The sequence below is a fragment of the Salvelinus fontinalis genome, chromosome 27 (assembly GCF_029448725.1).
Source record: "Salvelinus fontinalis isolate EN_2023a chromosome 27, ASM2944872v1, whole genome shotgun sequence".
Lineage (NCBI taxonomy): Eukaryota > Metazoa > Chordata > Actinopteri > Salmoniformes > Salmonidae > Salvelinus > Salvelinus fontinalis.
The window spans coordinates 35986130-36007322 of record NC_074691.1 but is presented as its reverse complement, the minus strand read 5'-3'; the positions used below and the strand labels follow the sequence as shown (position 1 = coordinate 36007322).

Here is a 21193-nt window from a genome sequence, read left to right as displayed (position 1 = left end):
GATGATCATTTGTTTTTTATCTGTGCTTTGCCAGTGACGTGTCGTTTTTGTGTGAGGTGTTAATGAATGAGGGTTTTCCGTGGTGCCGGACAACGTGGCCGGGAAGATTGTAAATTTACCGTCCATTTGAGAAATTTACCGAACCCATATGCATTGGGTGCAGAAGCCATTAAGGCGTCCAGCCACGATGTTCAGAATGACAGAAATCACTTGTAGATTATGGTAATTCATCTTAACAGAACATACAACACCTGTAATGAAGCAGCCAATAAAACCTAATTTTCAAACATTTGCCAAAATGCAGTTAGCGGAAAACACCATTCTAAAACGGCGTGCCTAGGAGAACACCATTCTAAAACGGCGTGTCTAGGAGAACACCATTCTAAAACGGCGTGTCTAGGAGAACACCATTCTAAAACGGCGTGTCTAGGAGAACACCATTCTAAAACGGCGTGTCTAGGAGAACACCATTCTAAAACGGCGTGTCTAGGAGAACACCATTCTAAAACGGCGTGTCTAGGAGAACACCATTCTAAAACGGCGTGTCTAGGAGAACACCATTCTAAAACGGCGTGCCTAGGAGAACACCATTCTAAAACGGCGTGCCTAGGAGAACACCATTCTAAAACGGCGTGCCTAGGAGAACACCATTCTAAAACAGAGCATCTGATAGCGTTTTTGTTAGAAACTTAGAAAGAGGGAGAATCTAAAGATGAAACAACTAGGATGGGTTTCTGATATGACTAGGACTGTGGATTTGTCTTCTGGACAATGAAAGAAAGTTGATATGAAAACCAATAGAACAGGAGAGAAATTGTATAGTGGTGGGTCTAATGGTATAGTGGTGGGTCTAATGGTATAGTGGTGGGTCTGGCGGTATAGTGGTGGGTCTGGCGGTATAGTGGTGGGTCTGGCGGTATAGTGGTGGGTCTGGCGGTATAGTGGTGGGTCTGGCGGTATAGTGGTGGGTCTGGCGGTATAGTGGTGGGTCTGGCGGTATAGTGGTGGGTCTGGCGGTATAGTGGTGGGTCTGGCGGTATAGTGGTGGGTCTGGCGGTATAGTGGTGGGTCTGGCGGTATAGTGGTGGGTCTGGCGGTATAGTGGTGGGTCTGGCGGTATAGTGGTGGGTCTGGCGGTATAGTGGTGGGTCTGGCGGTATAGTGGTGGGTCTGGCGGTATAGTGGTGGGTCTGACGGTATAGAGGTGGGTCTGACGGTATAGAGGTGGGTCTGACGGTATAGAGGTGGGTCTGACGGTATAGTGGTGGGTCTGACGGTATAGTGGTGGGTCTGACGGTATAGTGGTGGGTCTGACGGTATAGTGGTGGGTCTGACGGTATAGTGGTGGGTCTGACGGTATAGTGGTGGGTCTGACGGTATAGTGGTGGGTCTGACGGTATAGTGGTGGGTCTGACGGTGTAGTGCTGGGTCTGACGTTGTAGTGCTGGGTCTGACGGTGTAGTGGTGGGTCTGGCGGTGTAGTGGTGGGTCTGGCGGTGTAGTGGTGGGTCTGACGGTGTAGTGGTGGGTCTGACGGTGTAGTGGTGGGTCTGACGGTGTAGTGGTGGGTCTGACGGTGTAGTGCTGGGTCTGACGGTATAGTGCAGGGTCTGACGGTATAGTGCTGGGTCGACGGTATAGTGCTGGGTCTAATGGAACAGGAGAGAAATGGTATAGTGATGGGTCCAGTAGGAAATGAAATGAAAATTTGCCTAAATTATTTGTTGGACTAACTATAGTTCCTTACAGTAAGCTATTTGTAAAATCTTTCCAACAGTGTCTCGATAATCACCAGTCCTCAGTGAGAAAGATCAATGGAAGTTATAGACTTACTGCTGCATTGACCTATAGGCTATGAGTTCCATGCTCTCATTTCTTTAGTCTCCCGAGTGGCTTAGCGGTCTAAGGCAGTGCATCCCCGTGCTTGATGCATCATTACAGACACCCTGGTTCAATTCCAGGCAGTATCACAACCGGTCGTGATTGGGAGTCCCATAGGGCGGCACACAATTGGCCCAGTGTCGTCCCGGTTTGGCCGGTGTAGGCCGTCATAGTACATAACAATTTGTTCTTAATTTTTTTTAACTTTTTTGTTGCCGTCAATGGTTCACAATGTATCAATGTGTCCATATGGCATATGATTATCCCTCATTACTTTACCTTGTATGATTAACCACCTGACAATGATGGAAGAGAGAGCAGAACATTGTTATTTGAAATGAAACTGTTCCATGAAAATGCGCATATGATCATAACTGGCATATAGAAGGGTAGGATAAATTGTAAGCTTCCCCTAACTTGAAACTCACGTGCCGCCTATGTTAAAAAAAAAAAAAATTATAAAAAAAAAAAAAATCTATTTACCTCAAATGTTTCAATGGTCCGGTTTTGAGTAGAGGCTACTTTTAAGCAAGACATGCCTCATAAAAAAATTGTTTGTTTTTGAAATGCATACTGCCTCCAGCTCACGTTGTAAAGTGATGGGTCACTCGCTGATTGCATGTTGCCTGCACTTAAATGGTGACTGGGAGGTGCACTTCAGTTACCAGTTGAGAAGGGGGAAAAATGAGTAGCTCTTTTTAATCGTGCAGCAACCAGCTGAGGAGCTCCAGGATAAATCCTGCTCAAAATAGGCTCTGAATGCTGTGCACGTGTGGTAGCTGTTTTGCATAATGTTAGGTTCTGAACAGAGTAGAAAAAGCTCAAACCAAGTTTAGTCACCCACTGGGTCATACAGCTGCAAAGACAACATCATTCCTCAGAAACTGGTCTGCCTTGTCAAGAACTGACACTAGACTGTTGCCCTTTGTCTCCCTCCTTAGGAACATTTATATTCAACAATAACATATTTCAACAGGATATATCCCTTTTCTCACTCGGTAACTTTCCACGTCGCTCGGTAACTTTCCACGTCGCTCGGTAACTTTCCACGTCGCTCGGTAACTTTCCACGTCGCTCGGTAACTTTCCACGTCGCTCGGTAACTTTCCACGTCGCTCGGTAACTTTCCACGTCGCTCGGTAACTTTCCACGTCGCTCGGTAACTTTCCACGTCACTCGGTAACTTTCCACACACCTATTTCACAACTAGTTCCTGTTTACCCTTCCTTGACATCTATCATATTGTATACATTCCTTATACATGTAACGTAATCAATAAATTCTGGTATGGGAACATGAACAAGTATGTTTCAAGCTAGAATCCAACAATAAATAAGATGCATGATAACTAAGGAAAATAAAGTCAATTTAATTCCACTCCATTATACTAAACAGCCCTACTATTGACCAATAAGCATGACTGTCAAATCTATTTCCATTGAATATATATATATATTTTTTTTAGCTATTTAAAAAAAAAATATATATATATATTTATTTTTTGCTCCCTGTCATTTGCCGGCAGCTGTTTTATTTATTGGCTTTAAATAAAACAATTTAGGGCCAAAAGCCGGCATTTCCCGCCTACCAGAAACCTTGTTATGAAGCGGGATTTAATAGACACCCTTTCTATATTATGAGATTGTTCTGCCGTTCTAGTCCTTAGGGAGCTGCCTAAATGGATTTTCGGGTCTCCTAAAAGCTTTGTGTAAACTCAAAGGACTAAAACCACAGGTTATCTTTTCTATATGATTTTTTAAAATATATATAATATAGTCTTTCAGAACTAACAATTACTAAAATAAAAGCTAGACAGTCGGAGAATTGAAAATTCCAAAACCAATGAATTTAGCTGTGTTCATTTTGTTATGTTTGAGCAAAAGAACACGGCATTATCCATGGCAAAATGCACAGAATTGCAGGAAATTAGCTTTAATTGTTGTTTTTTTGCACCTTTGCTCCATAGAGATATTTATAGAATTGCAGGCAATTTGCTTAAGAATGCAATGTCTCTACAGTGCCAAGATGTAGGCCTCTAAAATGTAGCTGTGCCGACGGTCCTCGTTACCACGCCACCCTGCCCTTTTTGATCCAGAGAAACCCTGATTGGCATCACATTTTCTCAGTCTTTGATGCTTTTGGCAGCCTTAATTACTCCTGTATTTCTTAAGAACATAGTGAAACAAGATGGCTAGTGCAAAGGATTGCCTGACTGATGGTATACCTGGTCCGTATCATCACACTGAACTTGAATTGTGTTGTATTGCAGGGAATGGCCCAACCCTGTTCTCCTGAAGCAGCCAGAGGACTGCAACCTGAACCTGCCAGTCTGGGACCCCAGGGTAATGTTGGTCATGCTGATACAAGTCCTTTCCTGAGCAACACTAATACATCAAAGACTGTCATAAACATGAACTTAACATCCTAGAGCATTTTACTAGCTGAGCTGCCAAATTAAGGAGGGGGGAGGTGTGTTTATTTTTATTTTTTTATATTATAAATAAATGTATTTATTTATGTATTTTTTAAAGCGGTTATACACACCCGATCCTCCAGGACACAGACATATCCCACTTGTATCAACCATTTAAAGTCTAGGGCCAGGGGTTTTACCTGTGAACTGAACCCCGAGTCAGTTACTTATTTCATCTGTTCCAGTACAAACAATTTGATTCAACTGCATTTGAGGCGTAATATATCATACAACTGACTGAATTGAAATGAAATTGACTCCTACCCTGCTAGAGGCCCTGTATTCCCATGTAGGATATGACTCTCTGAGCATGTGTCACTGTGTTGTTCCAGGTGACACCCAGTGACAGGTACCACCTGATGCCCATCATCACACCAGCCTACCCCCAGCAGAACTCCACCTACAACGTCTCCGTCTCCACACGGGCTGTCATGGTGGACGAGTTCAAACAGGGTCCGTTGGCCGTCTCGATTTCTAACTTTTATACACAAACTTTTGCATCCAGATTAGTGTCCTAACTTCAGAGACTTGAGTGTGAAACTTACTCAAACATTCACATAAATGATAGATTGATGTCAAAGGGAAGTTTCATCAAATGTAAGTTTTGCATGCATATCAAGTAAATTCCATCTAGTCTGGCCTTTTTATTTACCGTAATTTCCGGACTATAAGCCGATAATTTTCCCCCACGCTATGAACCTTGCGCTTTATACAATGACGCGGCTAATTTATGGATTTTTCCCGCTTTCACAAATTCATGTCGCCAAAAAACTGAGCACCGTCACATAATGTGACGTAAATCGAGCGCGCTCAAACTTTCCATCATTCTGATTACGGTAGTCATTTTGTCACCCTCGTCATGGCAAAGACACGGAGAAATGCATATGATGCAGCTTTCAATTTGAAGGCGATCGATCTGGCTGTTGGAAAAGGAAATAGAGCTGCTGCACGGGAGCTTGGCCTTAATGAGTCGATGATAAGACGTTGGAAACAGCAGCGTGAGAAACTGACTCGGTGCAAAAAGACAACAAAAGCTTTCAGAGGAAAGAAAAGCAGATGGCCCGAACTAGAAAATGAGGCTTGGATGACAAGTGGGGAGAAATCCTTCACTAAAACGGGCCGCATGCGAAGAGCGACTTATGGTCAAGTCTGCCAGTGGGTCCTGACAGCGTGGAGCTGCTGCGTATTGAAGAGGGCAGCATGAGCTCAGCGGGGAATTTGCCTCCGGATGAAAGTGAGGAGAGCGACAATGAAAACGATCCAACATCGAATGAAGTAATTCTGAGGCTATTCAACTCCGACACCAAAGGAGATGACTTCATTGGTTTCAGTGCACAGGAGGAAGATAGTGACCAAGGACTTTCTTGGTAGGCTACTGTTTACTGCTATTTAAAAAAAAAAAAAAAAAAAATATGTTACAAGCCTGTTTCGTTAAAGCCTATTTATTTTTGTTACAAGCCGTGTTTCGTTTAAAGGCTGTGTAAAGTTAATTTGTTTCAATGTACCGGTAGGCACGTGCGGCTTATTTATGTACAAAATACATTTTCTTTTTTTTTTTCTTTTTTCAGGCTTATATTCAGGTGCGCTTAATAGTCCAGCAATTACGGTAGTCATTTCTTTTTGAAGGGGTTCCTAGCGTCCTACTTCATTGTAGCCTAGATACGTTGTCTCATCTGTAGTTTTCTTCTCGTTGGTTAACAAGGATTCCTTTGGTTCTCCTCATTGGTTAACAAGGATTCCTTTGGTTCTCCTCATTGGTTAACCTGTTTGGGGTGCAAGCCCGACCTCGGACCGAAAATGACAACAGCTGCAGAGCGCGAAATTCAAAATCTATTTTTTAAAAATATTTAACTTTTACACATTAACAAGTCCAATACAGCATTTGAAAGATAAACATCTTGTCAATCCAGCCAACATGTCCGATTTTTTAAATGTTTTACAGAGAAAACACCACATATATTTATGTTAGCTCACCACCAAATACAAAAGTGGACAGACACGTATGAATTATGATTATGAAGTATGAATTATGATTGAAGTAGCATGCACAACCAACCGAAATAAACTAAAACCAACCTAAAGAGCCCAGAAAAAACGACCTCAGATGACAGTCATATAACATGTTACACAATAAATCTATGTTTTGTTCATAAAAAGTGCATATTTTAGCTATAAATCTGTTTTACATTGATGCTACCCAAAAATGCTAATACATAGCTACAGTCTGAATCCAGCCGGGAGTAGCCAGAGAAAATACATACACCAACGTCGGCTACTAATTACACCTCATAAAACATTTCAGAAAAACATATGGTGGATAACTAATGAAAGACAGATATCTTGTGAATACAGACAACATTTCCGATTTTTGAAGTGTTTTACAGCGAAAACACAATATATCGTTATATTAGCTAACATCATAAGCTAGCATAAGGCAGCATTGATTCTAGTCAAGCGCTAGCCTAGCATAGTTAGCAGCGTTAGCATTCAACAGTTCGACATATATATGAAAAAGCATCCCAAATTGGGTCTTATCTTTCTTGGTACTCCATCAGAATGTTGTAACGGGGTCCAATGTCCAGTAGAGTCTTTAGTTGGGTTCCAGAACGAATGATTTCCCTCTTTGGTTAGCTAGCACGGTAGCATTGCTGCGCCAGAAAGCGTTTCTTCAAAAAATTCTTCCGTCGTTTCACATCTAAAGTCCAGAATAAATTGCAATAATATAATTAAAGTATATTGAAAAAACAACCTTTAGGATGATTTTGTGACATGTAGCAAATAATATCGTAGTCAGGCATCATATTCAAAGTTATCTACCTTGTTCCAGAAGCCGAGATCAAATTATCCTTCGCGCCCGGATTTTTATTTTAACTGCGCATGTCTCACAAGAAGTTCTGTTATTCAGTCCAGGGACGAGATATTCGACCCCTTTCAATTCTCACTTCCGCATTACAGTCTGACGTACACCTCTGACGTGTCCCTATGGTCCCAAGTCAAATGGCCTTTTATAGAGAAGGTCTTAAAGAGACACATCGCATTTTGGGAAACTCAATTCGGCTGGGAAAATGGCTGTAAAAATATTTCTGTTCGACTTAGAGAAACAATTCAAACCTTTTTAGAAACTACAGACTGTTATCTATCCAACAGTAGTAAATATATGCATATTGGAAAATAAAAAGTTTCTTAGGAGGCCGTTTGAAAATGTGCACACATTTTCCAGTTTTTTCAATATTCAGCGTGCAGCCAGAACAGGTTAACAAGGATTCCTTTGGTTCTCCTCATTGGTTAACAAGGATTCCTTTGGTTCTCCTCATTGGTTAACAAGGATTCCTTTGGTTCTCCTCATTGGTTAACAAGGATTCCTTTGGTTCTCCTCATTGGTTAACAAGGATTCCTTTGGTTCTCCTCATTGGTTAACAAGGATTCCTTTGGTTCTCCTCATTGGTTAACAAGGATTCCTTTGGTTCTCCTCATTGGTTAACAAGGATTCCTTTGGTTCTCCTCATTGGTTAACAAGGATTCCTTTGGTTCTCCTCGTTGGTTAACAAGGATTCCTTTGGTTCTCCTCGTTGGTTAACAAGGTTTCCTTTGGTTCTCCCTGTTGGTAAACAAGGTTTCCTTTGGTTCTCCCTGTTGGTAAACAAGGTTTCCTTTGGTTCTCCCTGTTGGTAAACAAGGTTTCCTTTGGTTCTCCCTGTTGGTAAACAAGGTTTCCTTTGGTTCTCCCTGTTGGTAAACAAGGTTTCCTTTGGTTCTCCCTGTTGGTAAACAAGGTTTCCTCTCTCCTTCTCCCTGTTGGTAAACAAGGTTTCCTCTCTCCTTCTCCCTGTTGGTTTACAAGGTTTCCTTTGGTTCTCCCTGTTGGTAAACAAGGTTTCCTTTGGTTCTCCCTGTTGGAAAAACAAGGTTTCCTTTCGTTCTCCGTGTTGGTAAACAAGGTTTCCTTTGGTTCTCCCTGTTGGTAAACAAGGTTTCCTTTGGTTCTCCCTGTTGGTAAACAAGGTTTCCTTTGGTTCTCCCTGTTGGTAAACAAGGTTTCCTTTGGTTCTCCCTGTTGGTAAACAAGGTTTCCTTTGGTTCTCCCTGTTGGTAAACAAGGTTTCCTTCCTCCCACAGGTCTGTCCATCACAGATGAAATTTTGCAGAATAAAGCAGAGTGGTCCAAACTATTTGAAGCACCAAACTTCTTTCAGAAATACAAGTATGTATTAAGCAGCTTATCCTGTGGGACACACATGGTGAGACAAACCAACTATTTCAATAAAGATTTCTATTTTCTAAATATACCAACATACTTTTCAGTAAATGTGAAGTTCTCCTCTTCGTCTTTTTATATTCAACTGTTTATGTAATCCACTCCTTCAGTTTGAATTACTTGTGTGATTTAAATATACACACTTCAGGCTTTCATACAAGACTCAAAGTAAGCTTTCTTCTTACCTAAGCATCCTCTTTGATTCACAAAACAATTATCATAAACGCAAATACTATGTTAACGTTATGCAGGGCCTGAAGCCCAGTGTTCTCAGTAATATTTAGTATAGACTGTGCCTCTCCAATGTAAGCACAACTCAATATTTGATGTTTGTATATTTTACTAAAGGTAGGTACTTCACTTGTACGGTTTCCTATATTAAACCATCTCCTGGTTTTCCTTGTCTTGTTATATTGTCTATCAAATCCCAAATAAAATGCTTTAGTTCACAATTTGCACAATGTATTTCTTGTTAGTCTTGATTTTGTAGACATGTTTTTTTTTTTTTTTTTTTTTTTCCCCTTATCACGTTTTCAAATCCCTAAATCAAATCCGTAAATTGTAGCACTAAGCATTAGCAAGAAGCCGTGTGAAGAACACCAAAAATGAAAGCGTCGTTTTAATGAACGTGTCATTCGCTCTTTCAGTTTAATTCTATATATGGATCCACATCACTAACTCACATCCTGGATTCCATTTTCACTTAGCAGTACTGCTCAAACTTGAGTGTTGATCTGTGTATAGATAAATGTATTTGCATTTGTTTTACATTTCAGCTTTATTTAACTAGGCAAGTCAGTTTTAAAGAACACATTCTTAAGGGAGGGATACATAGCTAGATAGGTTATAGATACCTTTTTAATTGGCTTATCAGTAGTACGCAAGAGCATGATGATAGGACAGTGGCCACAGTTCTGTTACCCAAGAGGCATTGTACCCAAGAGGCATTGTCCTTGGGAGAGGAGGGATTTCTCCTTTTGCAGCCCCAATCAATGTGTAGACCTATTTTCAGAATGCAGAGCTTTTTGCAGCCCAATCCCCTCCCCTTTTGTCTTAAGTGTTCTATTGAGAGTTTAGTGATCCAATCCTCTCCTTAATTTCCCAAAATCTTCCATTACTGGAGTGCTCCGTTTGAAGTGAAATACCCTCAAAGTCTTCTGGCAAATCAGTTTGATCTATACACCCTTTCTTGGCCAGAAATATGTTGATATATTGCCTATAGCACACCCTGGCTAAGCACACCTCCTCTGGGTTGCTGGCAGAGGAAAGGTGTTTGCCTTGCGCACACCCTAACCTAAAACACAACTCCTCCTCCTCTGGGTTGTTGACAGCACACCCTGCCTTAAACACAACTCCTCCTCCTCTGGGTTGTTGACAGCACACCCTGCCTTAAACACAACTCCTCCTCTGGGTTGCTGACAGCACACCCTGCCTTAAACACAACTCCTCCTCTGGGTTGTTGACAGCACACCCTGCCTTAAACACAACTCCTCCCCCTCTGGGTTGTTGACAGCACACCCTGCCTTAAACACAACTCCTCCCCCTCTGGGTTGCTGACAGCACACCCTGCCTTAAACACAACTCCTCCTCTGGGTTGTTGACAACACACCCTGCCTTAAACACAACTCCTCCCCCTCTGGGTTGCTGACAGCACACCCTGCCTTAAACACAACTCCTCCTCCTCTGGGTTGCTGACAGCACACCCTGCCTTAAACACAACTCCTCCTCTGGGTTGTTGACAGCACACCCTGCCTTAAACACAACTCCTCCTCTGGGTTGTTGACAGCACACCCTGCCTTAAACACAACTCCTCCTCCTCTGGGTTGCTGACAGCACACCCTGCCTTAAACACAACTCCTCCTCCTCTGGGTTGTTGACAGCACACCCTGCCTTAAACACAACTCCTCCTCCTCTGGGTTGTTGACAGCACACCCTGCCTTAAACACAACTCCTCCTCTGGGTTGCTGACAGCACACCCTAACCTAAAACACAACTCCTCCTCCTCTGGGTTGTTGACAGCACACCCTGCCTTAAACACAACTCCTCCTCCTCTGGGTTGTTGACAGCACACCCTGCCTTAAACACAACTCCTCCTCCTCTGGGTTGCTGACAGCACACCCTGCCTTAAACACAACTCCTCCTCCTCCTCTGGGTTGCTGACAGCACACCCTGCCTTAAACACAACTCCTCCTCTGGGTTGTTGACAGCACACCCTGCCTTAAACACAACTCCTCCTCTGGGTTGCTGACAGCACACCCTGCCTTAAACACAACTCCTCCTCCTCTGGGTTGCTGACAGCACACCCTGCCTTAAACACAACTCCTCCCCCTCTGGGTTGCTGACAGCACACCCTGCCTTAAACACAACTCCTCCTCCTCTGGGTTGCTGACAGCACACCCTGCCTTAAACACAACTCCTCCCCCTCTGGGTTGTTGACAGCACACCCTGCCTTAAACACAACTCCTCCTCTGGGTTGTTGACAGCACACCCTGCCTTAAACACAACTCCTCCCCCTCTGGGTTGTTGACAGCACACCCTGCCTTAAACACAACTCCTCCTCTGGGTTGTTGACAGCACACCCTGCCTTAAACACAACTCCTCCTCCTCTGGGTTGCTGACAGCACACCCTGCCTTAAACACAACTCCTCCCCCTCTGGGTTGCTGGCTGAGAAAAGGAGACAATGCAACAGAACATTCTGGAGACCCTGAAAGAAATGAATGATAATTTAAGTGAATAAATACATCCATCCTGTGGATTGGACAGGTGCATTAGAGGAGTAATTCCACTTTGATTGCCATCCAGGCTTTTACACATCAGGCTTGATTAATAGATTTCAGAATCAGACTATCCTGCTGATTACTGCAACTGGTTTCTCTGTACTGTTAAAAAAAAAAAAAAAATGTCATTTTATCCCGGGCTCAGACACTTTTTTATTTTCAATGTGGCCTGAAAATGAAAAACTATCTTTCCCGTTATCATCTGCTTGTCATTTTAAACCTATTATAATATTGTAACCTCATGGGAAATAATCAGAGTACAAGCTCCTGTGATTGGATGAACAGTGAGGTGGTTTTTAACAAGATGGAAGGCAGAGCTGTTCCACACAGAGCATAGAGAGAACTTTATGGGGCTACCGTGGTAACTGCATAGAGAGAACTTTATGGGGCTACCGTGGTAACTGCATAGAGAGAACTTTATGCTGCTACCTTGGTAACTGCATAGAGAGAAATGTATGGTGCTACCGTGGTAACTGCGGAGAGAGAACATTATGGTGCTACCGTGGTAACTGCGGAGAGAGAACATTATGGTGCTACCGTGGTAACTGCGGAGAGAGAACATTATGATGCTACCGTGGTAACTGCGGAGAGAGAACATTATGGTGCTACCGTGGTAACTGCGGAGAGAGAACATTATGGTGCTACCGTGGTAACTGCGGAGAGAGAACCTTATGGTGCTCCCGTGGTAACTGCGGAGAGAGAACTTTGTGGTGCTTCCGTGGTAACTGTAGGGAGAACTTTATGGTGCTACCGTGGTAACTGTAGAGATTGTACACAGACAGTCACTATTATACTATAACTGAGCAAAACTAGTATTGTCTATCAGGATACTTTTTAATATTGTGTAGTTATGTTTTCTAGACTGAATCAGGTTCGTTCTCTGACATGATGGTTTGGAGAGTAAATGATTGTGTTAGTTCTATTTGTTTTATCTGAGAAGTTTGATGTGCTGTGGCGCATTTGTAGCTGATACTGTGACGTGTTGCTGTATGACAGTGTCACGTAAGCTATTGACGTTTATGTCTATAATTTATTGCCTTAACACACACTTTGGTATTAGACCTGTAGTTTTTAGGGGTTTGAGAGAATATATTTTAATATATTTAAAAAAATATATATATATTTCCATGACATGCTGTGAGAGCGGTGGCGATCTGTTCCGGGCCTCTCAGTGCCTCTCTCCTAGCCTGGGTTCGTTGCCTGGCCTCTGTCTTTTAGGGTGTAATGGTATTGTTCTGTCTCTTATGTTCCAAGGCATTATATTGTGTTGCTAGCAAGCGCCCCTACTGAGAAGCAGCACCTGGAATGGTGAGTATTGACAGAAACTGGAAAAACCTTGATGAGAATTAGATGAGGGTGGAGACCTAGTGTATAACATGTATTGCATTTCATCTGTTTCAATGTTGCTCCTAAAGCCAAAAGATGGGTCTTTTATCAGACTACTGTTGGGGAATAGATGGGTCTTTTATCAGACTACTGTTGGGGAATAGATGGGTCTTTTATCAGACTACTGTTGGGGAATAGATGGGTCTTTTATCAGACTACTGTTGGGGAATAGATGGGTCTTTTATCAGACTACTGTTGGGGAATAGATGGGTCTTTTATCAGACTACTGTTGGGGAATAGATGGGTCTTTTATCAGACTACTGTTGGGGAGTAGATGGGTCTTTTATCAGACTACTGTTGGGGAATAGATGGGTCTTTTATCAGACTACTGTTGGGGAATAGATGGGTCTTTTATCAGACTACTGTTGGGGAATAGATGGGTCTTTTATCAGACTACTGTTGGGGAATAGATGGGTCTTTTATCAGACTACTGTTGGGGAATAGATGGGTCTTTTATCAGACTACTGTTGGGGAATAGATGGGTCTTTTATCAAACTACTGTTGGGAAATAGATGGGTCTTTTATCAGACTACTGTTGGGGAATAGATGGGTCTTTTATCAGACTACTGTTGGGGAATAGATGGGTCTTTTATCAGACTACTGTTGGGAAATAGATTGCTAAAAGTACTGTTTTCTCTGTCCCTGCAGGGTTGGTCTGGTTGAGTCTAAGATCAGGATCCTTGTGGGGAACCTGGAGAAGAATGAGTTCATAACGTTGGCCCATGTCAACCCCCAGTCCTTCCCTGGACCCAAGGAAAGCAGGGAGAAGTCAGTTTATTATTGACCTGGGACATTTGATTGATTTTAATTTATTTATGCAAGATTGTAACAAACTCTTACTTGACCATGGACATGGTCTCTTTCTTTTATAACGCTGTCTCTCTCTCTCTCTCTGTCTCTCTCTCTCTCTCTGTCTGTCTCTCTTCCTGTGTCTCTCTCTCTGTGTGGTGTGTGTGTGTGTGTGTGTGTGTGTGTGTGTGTGTGTGTGTGTGTCAGAGAGGAGGTCAGCACCATGTGGGTGATAGGGGTTATCTTTAAGAAGATGGAGACATCAGAGAACCTCAACGTTGACCTAACCATTGACATCCAGTCCTTTACTGACACGGGTATGTTCACCTCACTCAAAGTCATACGCCATGGGAATGCCATGGGAATGCCATGGGAATGCCATGGGAATGCCATGGGAATGCCATGGGAACGCCATGGGAACGCCATGGGAACGTCATGGGATGTAGAATTAGAAACCTTCCAGATTTGGATTATTGTCCTGTTTTCTGTATTTATTATTTGAAACAAACTGGTGCTAATGTTCTATTAAAAAGGACCATAATCCTAGTTATTTTCTAAATGTTTCCTGCAGTGTACCGCCAGGCGATCAGCAGTAAGATGTTTGAGGCAGACATGAAGATCCAGGCCATGCATGTGAAGAAGAGACAACTTCACCAGTTACTGCCCAGCCTGGTCATGCCCAAACGCAGGAAGGTACGACAGACTCCCATTTCCTTAATAATCATAGCCTGGTTCCTCTCTAGGTTTCTTCCTAGGTTCCTGCCTTTCTAGGGAGTTTTTCCTAGCCGCCGTGCTTCTACACCTGCATTGCTTGCTGTTTGGGGTTTTAGGCTGGGTTTCTGTACAGCACTTCGAGATATTAGCTGATGTACAAAGGGCTTTATAAAATAAACTTGATTTGATCCTCCACCTCTGATCAATCTTCAGCTGTGTGTCATTAACCATTCAGATATGCATCTTCAGCTGTATGTCATTAACCATTCAGATATGCACCTTCAGCTGTATGTCATTAACCATTCAGATATGCACCTTCAGCTGTATGTCATTAACCATTCAGATATGCATCTTCAGCTGTGTGTCATTAACCATTCAGATATGCATCTTCAGCTGTGTGTCATTAACCATTCAGATATGCACCTTCAGCTGTGTGTCATTAACCATTCAGATATGCATCTTCAGCTGTATGTCATTAACCATTCAGATATGCATCTTCAGCTGTATGTCATTAACCATTCAGATATGCATCTTCAGCTGTGTGTCATTAACCATTCAGATATGCATCTTCAGCTGTATGTCATTAACCATTCAGATATGCATCTTCAGCTGTGTGTCATTAACTCTATAGAAGTGGAGCAGATACTCTGTCTCTAATTTCACTGACTGCATGCTTCCTGTAACCCGTGTCATTTTGTTCTGTCCTCCAGCACTCTACAGAGGGGCTTCGTCAGATGAATGACAGTAGTCTGGACCTATCGCTGGACAGTGACAACAGCATGTCAGTGCCCTCCCCCACAGCCTTGTCAGCCGCAGTGCCCACGTCGACCCCAGTGAAGAGTGGCCCACTAGGTCCCCCTCCCAGTCCCATCGCGGCAGCAGCCAGCCAACCAGAAGTCCAAGCTTCCACTATGAGTCCGCCAGCGGTGAAGAGACCTGGTTCCCCTATGCAAGAAGAGAGGAAGAGGTTAAAATCAGACTCAGAGGTATTCTATTCAATATAAATTGTCATTGTGCAGCCAGGAGTTTACAGAATGTACACACCGCTTCAAAGTTTGTTGTTGCAGGTGTTTGTTGCTGCCATTTTGGGACAGTCGACTCCAGTTATTGATCCGGTTTGATAAGGTTCTCCTCTGTTTCCTGTAGGAGTCAGCCACTGAGAGACAGACCTCAGGAGACCCCGTCCCCAGCAGCCAGACCACCTCTCCTCCCCCCACCATGGGTCCCCCAGCGGCCCCCCAAACCCCCTCCCCTCCCGCTACCATGGGTCCCCCAGTGGCCCACAAGACCCCTAACCAGGAGGTGCTGGAGGAGAAGAGCCCTAAGGAGCACCAGAGGGAGGACCCCTCCATAGTCCCAGAGACAAAGACAACAGAGGATAGTGGTGCAGCTAGCGCTGGAGAGGGAGAGGAGGGCACCTCTGTGGAGGCAGAGGTACACAACAAGCTAATCATCATGGTCCAATTTCATGTATGGATACCGTTTTTATGTCTCTGCGTCTCCTAATGTATTGCAGAAGTTGACTACAGATATTCACATTTATTGAAAAACTTCAAATAAATAGTTTGGACGGTGTTGAAAAATCATCTTGTGGCTTTTTCCAAATACCTTGGTATACGGTATACTGCCCCAGCCTAGTAGTTGTGATAAACTGTTCGGTGGGTCTTGGTGTTCCCAGGTGAATGATAGTTGTGATAAACCGTTCTGTGGGCTCTTGTGTTCCCAGGTCAATGATAGTTGTGATAAACCGTTCTGTGGGCCCTTGTGTTCCCAGGTCAATGATAGTTGTGATAAACCGTTCTGTGGGCCCTTGTGTTCCCAGGTCAATGATAGTTGTGATAAACCGTTCTGTGGGCCCTTGTGTTCCCAGGTCAATGATAGTTGTGATAAACCGTTCTGTGGGCCCTTGTGTTCCCAGGTCAATGATAGTTGTGATAAACCGTTCTGTGGGCCCTTGTGTTCCCAGGTCAATGATAGTTGTGATAAACCGTTCTGTGGGCCCTTGTGTTCCCAGGTCAATGAGGACAGTATATCTGAGGAGATGACTGCTTCTGAGGGGGAAGTGAAGATGGAGGCAAACATTAAGGTATCAGCTCTCTTTCTCTCTCTTTCTCTCTCTCCATTCAATAGCCTTTATTGGCATGGGAAACATGTTTACATTGCCAAAGCAAGTGAAATAGATATTTTTTTTTTTAAAGAAGAAAGAAAAGGGAAATTAACAGTAAATATTACACTCACAAAAGAGTATCTCTCATTATTCTAGGTAGGCTACAGGTAATTTTCTCCACTTTGGTCTGTTTTATTTTGGGAATTTTGCAGCCAAACAACGACTTAATAATCTCTCTCTCCTCCCCTCAGAGAATGGTGAGTACGGATCTGTCTGACGTGCCTCTCTTGCCAGCCAACCCCATTCCAGTGGTGAAGAACTCTATCAAGCTTCGTCTCAGCAGGTAGGAGAGGACAGACAGACGCACCAATCCAGCCTCCCCCGGCCCCCAACCCCTGACCGCTACGGTGGATGTCCTAAGACCTACTTGTCCTTTGCCACGGAATGTCCACAGTGCTGCAGACAGACACACAGACAGACAGGGTGGACGCACAGGCGACTAGACAGACACACAGACAACAGACAGCGCTCTCTCGACTAGGGACATTGTCAGTTGACATGCAGGGCGTAGTTGCAACTATCTTCACAAGAGGGCGATGTTGCCCTTCTACTGGATTCTCCCAGGCAGCTTCCAACTTCTACCTTACTGGTTAAATTTACAGTTGTCCCTTAGGCACAGATCTGGGATCAGCTTACCTTCCCCTGTGTCTTCACCTTAACCATTGAGGTATCTTCATCCTACTTCTTCCAGAGCTGCTGGAAGGAGTAGAATGTTGCACAAAGATGTCACAGTGACTCTGCAGACAGACGTGCTCACGTAGGCCAGTTCTAACCTGTTATTTCCGGTCTTCTATAACAGATTAGAGATGACTGACTACAGGTTATGACACCCTGTTCCCTATAGCAGGGTTAATAAACTCTGACCCTTACGAGGTCTGGAGCCTGCTGCTTTTCTATTCTACCTGGTAACTAATTGCACACATCTTGGTGTCCCAGGTCTAAATCAATCCCCGTTTTAGACTGGACCAATGAAAAGTGGAACTGGCTTGAAGGCCCTATATAGTCCACTACTTACAACCCTGGTCATTATATAAAGGGAATCGGCTGCCATTTGTGTTTCAGTCTATAATCCATGGGCAGGTAATCGCTGTCTGTCAGGTAACTGTTGGGATATGAGGTGGCCTTCAGGGTTTACAGGTAGTGTATGAGGGAACACCTCATAAAGATGTCCACGCTGTCATCACGTGCAGCTGTATGCTTGCTAATGGAACTACATCAGGTTTGTGTACATGTACAACACAATAACTTTGACCAAAAAAAAAAAAAACGAATATCTCCGAATGTCTCTGTGAACAGGATGGTGTAGTTTCTCTGTCTAGGATGCATGTTTATAATCTAGAGATGACACAGAGGAGTTAAGAGTTTAGTCATCTTTCTACATTCACGCTAACGTTCAGATTATCTCTGATTTATGTCCGAGGACTGCTACAGTAAGAGAGGGTAGTAGCAGAGTGCTGTAGGCCGAGTGTAGAGTAGAGACGTGGTCTGGTGTCTGACTGGAAGCATTCAGATATAAATTGTATTGAATCAAAATGATTAGAATGGGCATAGAATCTAAATTTGTTCTATGTGTACATGCATTGTACAGTAACCATTAGTGTCTGTCTTGTACAATAACATGATGAAAAACAACGCTTTTCTTTTGCTTAGAATATAAAAGGACTTGAGCTTTCGCCTTGGTGAATTATTATTATTTTTGCTTAAAATGGTGCAATTTGAATCAAGATAATTATTCTAACATTACATAGAGGGTTTAGTTCAAAAGACCAATTGTCTTTGTTGCTTATTCATTTTGGATTTGCTTGTTCACATCGTAGTGGATGTGGACTTTGTGGGAATAGTCAACTGGTTTAAAACTTGTTCGTAGGGTTAGCAAACAAAGTAACAGATCTTTTTTTTTTTTTTTTTTTTTATGTTTTAAAAACAATGTGTCCTGACTTTTAACATTTTAACTTTCTCAATATTTTCTAGATGTATTAACAAAATGATACTTTTGTTTGAATTTGTTTGTGCTAATCGTGTGGACTTGTATGGTGATGATGAATCTGAAGACCACGGTCAACCTACAGTGTGTTAATCAACATGTACAGATGTTTCTCTTCAATGACTACCATTTAAATGTTCTGTCCCCTGTTCTTACAATGCTCTTTTTCAGTTGAACGGTTTTTATTTCTTAGGTGTATTTGTAAGGATGAGAGGTATTGTACTTTTTTTCACAAATAAAGGTCTACCTTGTTGCGAAGATATTCTCGTGTTTTTGTTCAAAGTGTGCCACAACTGCGTGAGGGGAAAAACGCAGCAAGAAGTTCCACCACAGTCGCATAACACCCCAGCGCACTCTTACCCCTGCTGTTTCCCCATCTCGGTCCTCGGGAACTGAAGGGGTGCACGTTTTGGTTTTTCCCCTAGCACTACACAGCGGATTCAAATGATCAACTTATCATTAGACTTTGATTGTTTTGAATAAGCTGCGTAGTGTTGGGGCAAACACTGTGCCCCAGGACCGAGTTGGGGAAGACCTGGGTTGCTGGTTTCTGCTATATGAGACCTATGGTTCAAATGGCAGTGCTTATATTATCAGATGTTTTAGCACATTTCTATTCATTTTAAAATGTTATTTTTAACTTGATTTACAACATTACAAAATCATACATTATTTGTAAATTTATAAAGTAGGAAATACATTTACTTTTGCTTAAGTATCTCAACTCCTAGTAGACGAAGAGACTGGTATACTCAGGGAGCAGTCTCCTAGTAGATGAAGAGACTGGTATACCCAGGGAGCAGTCTCCTTGCAGATGAAGAGACTGGAATACTCAGGGAGCAGTCTCCTTGCAGATGAAGAGACTGGTATACCCAGGGAGCAGTCTCCTAGCAGACGAAGAGACTGGTATACTCAGGGAGCAGTCTCCTAGCAGACGAAGAGACTGGTATACCCAGGGAGCAGTCTCCTAGTAGACGAAGAGACTGGTATACCCAGGGAGCAGTCTCCTAGCAGACGAAGAGACTGGTATACTCAGGGAGCAGTCTCCTAGCAGACGAAGAGACTGGTATACTCAGGGAGCAGTCTCCTAGCAGATGAAGAGACTGGTATACCCAGGGAGCAGTCTCCTAGCAGATGAAGAGACTGGTATACTCAGGGAGCAGTCTCCTAGTAGACGAAGAGACTGGTGTACCCAGGGAGCAGTCTCCTAGTAGACAAAGAGACTGGTATACCCAGGGAGCAGTCTCCCAGTAGACGAAGTGACTGGAATACCCAGGGAGCAGTCTCCTAGCAGATGAAGAGACTGGTATACCCAGGGAGCAGTCTCCTAGCAGATGAAGAGACTGGTATACTCAGGGAGCAGTCTCCTAGTAGACGAAGAGACTGGTGTACCCAGGGAGCAGTCTCCTAGTAGACAAAGAGACTGGTATACCCAGGGAGCAGTCTCCCAGTAGACGAAGTGACTGGAATACCCAGGGAGCAGTCTCCTAGCAGATGAAGAGACTGGTATACCCAGGGAGCAGTCTCCTAGTAGACGAAGAGACTGGTATACCCAGGGAGCAGTCTCCTAGTAGACAAAGAGACTGTGATACTCTGAGTGTAGTCCCACAAGTCAGACGACAGTTTCTGAAATATCACAGAAATGTAAAAGACGAGACCGTGGCTATGCAGAGAGCATGCTCATGACTTGTCCTAGTTAAACTAGTCTGTTGTTATTCCTATGTCCCTCCGAATCCTCCTATCTGCATCCCGAGCCGGTCCGAATTTCCCAAGACATTAGACGGAGCTTGTAAGAGTGTGTTGTTGCTTAGGAACAGATCAGTCTTCCTCTTTACTCAGCAGGTGGTTAGTCTTGTCTTTTGAATATATTTGATTGGACACACCAGTTTATTCACTCCCAGATCATGTTTATCATTAGTGTATGTATTGCTTCAATGTGATCAGATGTTTGCATTCACATCTCTGCTTTATATAGGGTCTACCTTTGACTCTATAGGTCCTATGTATTTACAGCAAGCCGTATCTGTGGCTCGGCGCATTCGGCCAGACGCGGTATAAAATGGCAGAGGGACATGGTAAGGAACAATAAACTTGGTCGTTCGTATTGTCTGTCTTTGCTGGCTGTTCCTATTGCGTCACTATAGAAGTAGTGCATGTGTTCTAGCTAGGCTAATTCAAATGGATCCTCATCATTGACAGCAGTGACCCTGCACCATAGAAAATGCATAGGAATGTCCATTCTATTTCAAATGCTACTCCACCATACAAACAGTCCTCCATAGAGATGTGTTAAATAACTGTTCTGTGTGCTGTCCTCATCAATATTCCCCTACATTAGGCCTTCATCCAGAGGTGTGTCTGGCTGCTCTGTGGGAGAGATCTGGGCTGGGCCGTGGGTCTCCCCCAGTGTTGTGACTCCTCTTTGCCCAGCAGAATGTTCTCTGATTTGGAGAAGCCCAGGGCACGGTCCCCCGTCTTCCTTCTGGGAGAGACCCAGGCTATCCTTGTGTTGTGTCCCCTCTTAGCCCCACAGAGTGCTCTCTGTGTGGGGTAGCTCCTGCTGGGAGCGACCCAGGCTATCCTTGTGTTGTGTCCCCTCTTAGCCCAACAGAGTGCTCTCTGTGTGGGGTAGCGGCCCAGGGCACGGCCCTCCTGTCCTCCTGCTGGGTCTCCATCTGCTGGAGGTTGTTAGACCACCAGATTGATGACGGGACAAGGAGTAAGTGACGTTTACCATGTGAGTGACAGAGGGGTTCTGTACCACCTA

The 21193-nt window shown here is 43.6% G+C and overlaps 1 protein-coding gene across 1 annotated transcript in view; it reads left to right on the top strand.

Moving 5' to 3' along the window:
• The window catches only part of LOC129825502 (poly(A) polymerase alpha-like), a 34292-nt gene extending 15608 nt beyond the window's left edge, over positions 1-18684 (top strand). The window contains exons 10-20 of the mRNA XM_055885653.1: positions 4150-4222; positions 4686-4806; positions 8470-8554; positions 12641-12694; positions 13421-13540; positions 13769-13878; positions 14133-14254; positions 14986-15261; positions 15422-15709; positions 16290-16361; positions 16634-18684. Of these exons, the coding sequence (XP_055741628.1) occupies positions 4150-4222; positions 4686-4806; positions 8470-8554; positions 12641-12694; positions 13421-13540; positions 13769-13878; positions 14133-14254; positions 14986-15261; positions 15422-15709; positions 16290-16361; positions 16634-16729 (1417 nt within the window). The 3' untranslated portion in view covers positions 16730-18684. The remainder of the gene's footprint in view (positions 1-4149; positions 4223-4685; positions 4807-8469; positions 8555-12640; positions 12695-13420; positions 13541-13768; positions 13879-14132; positions 14255-14985; positions 15262-15421; positions 15710-16289; positions 16362-16633) is intronic.
• Positions 18685-21193: the final 2509 nt, after the last annotated feature.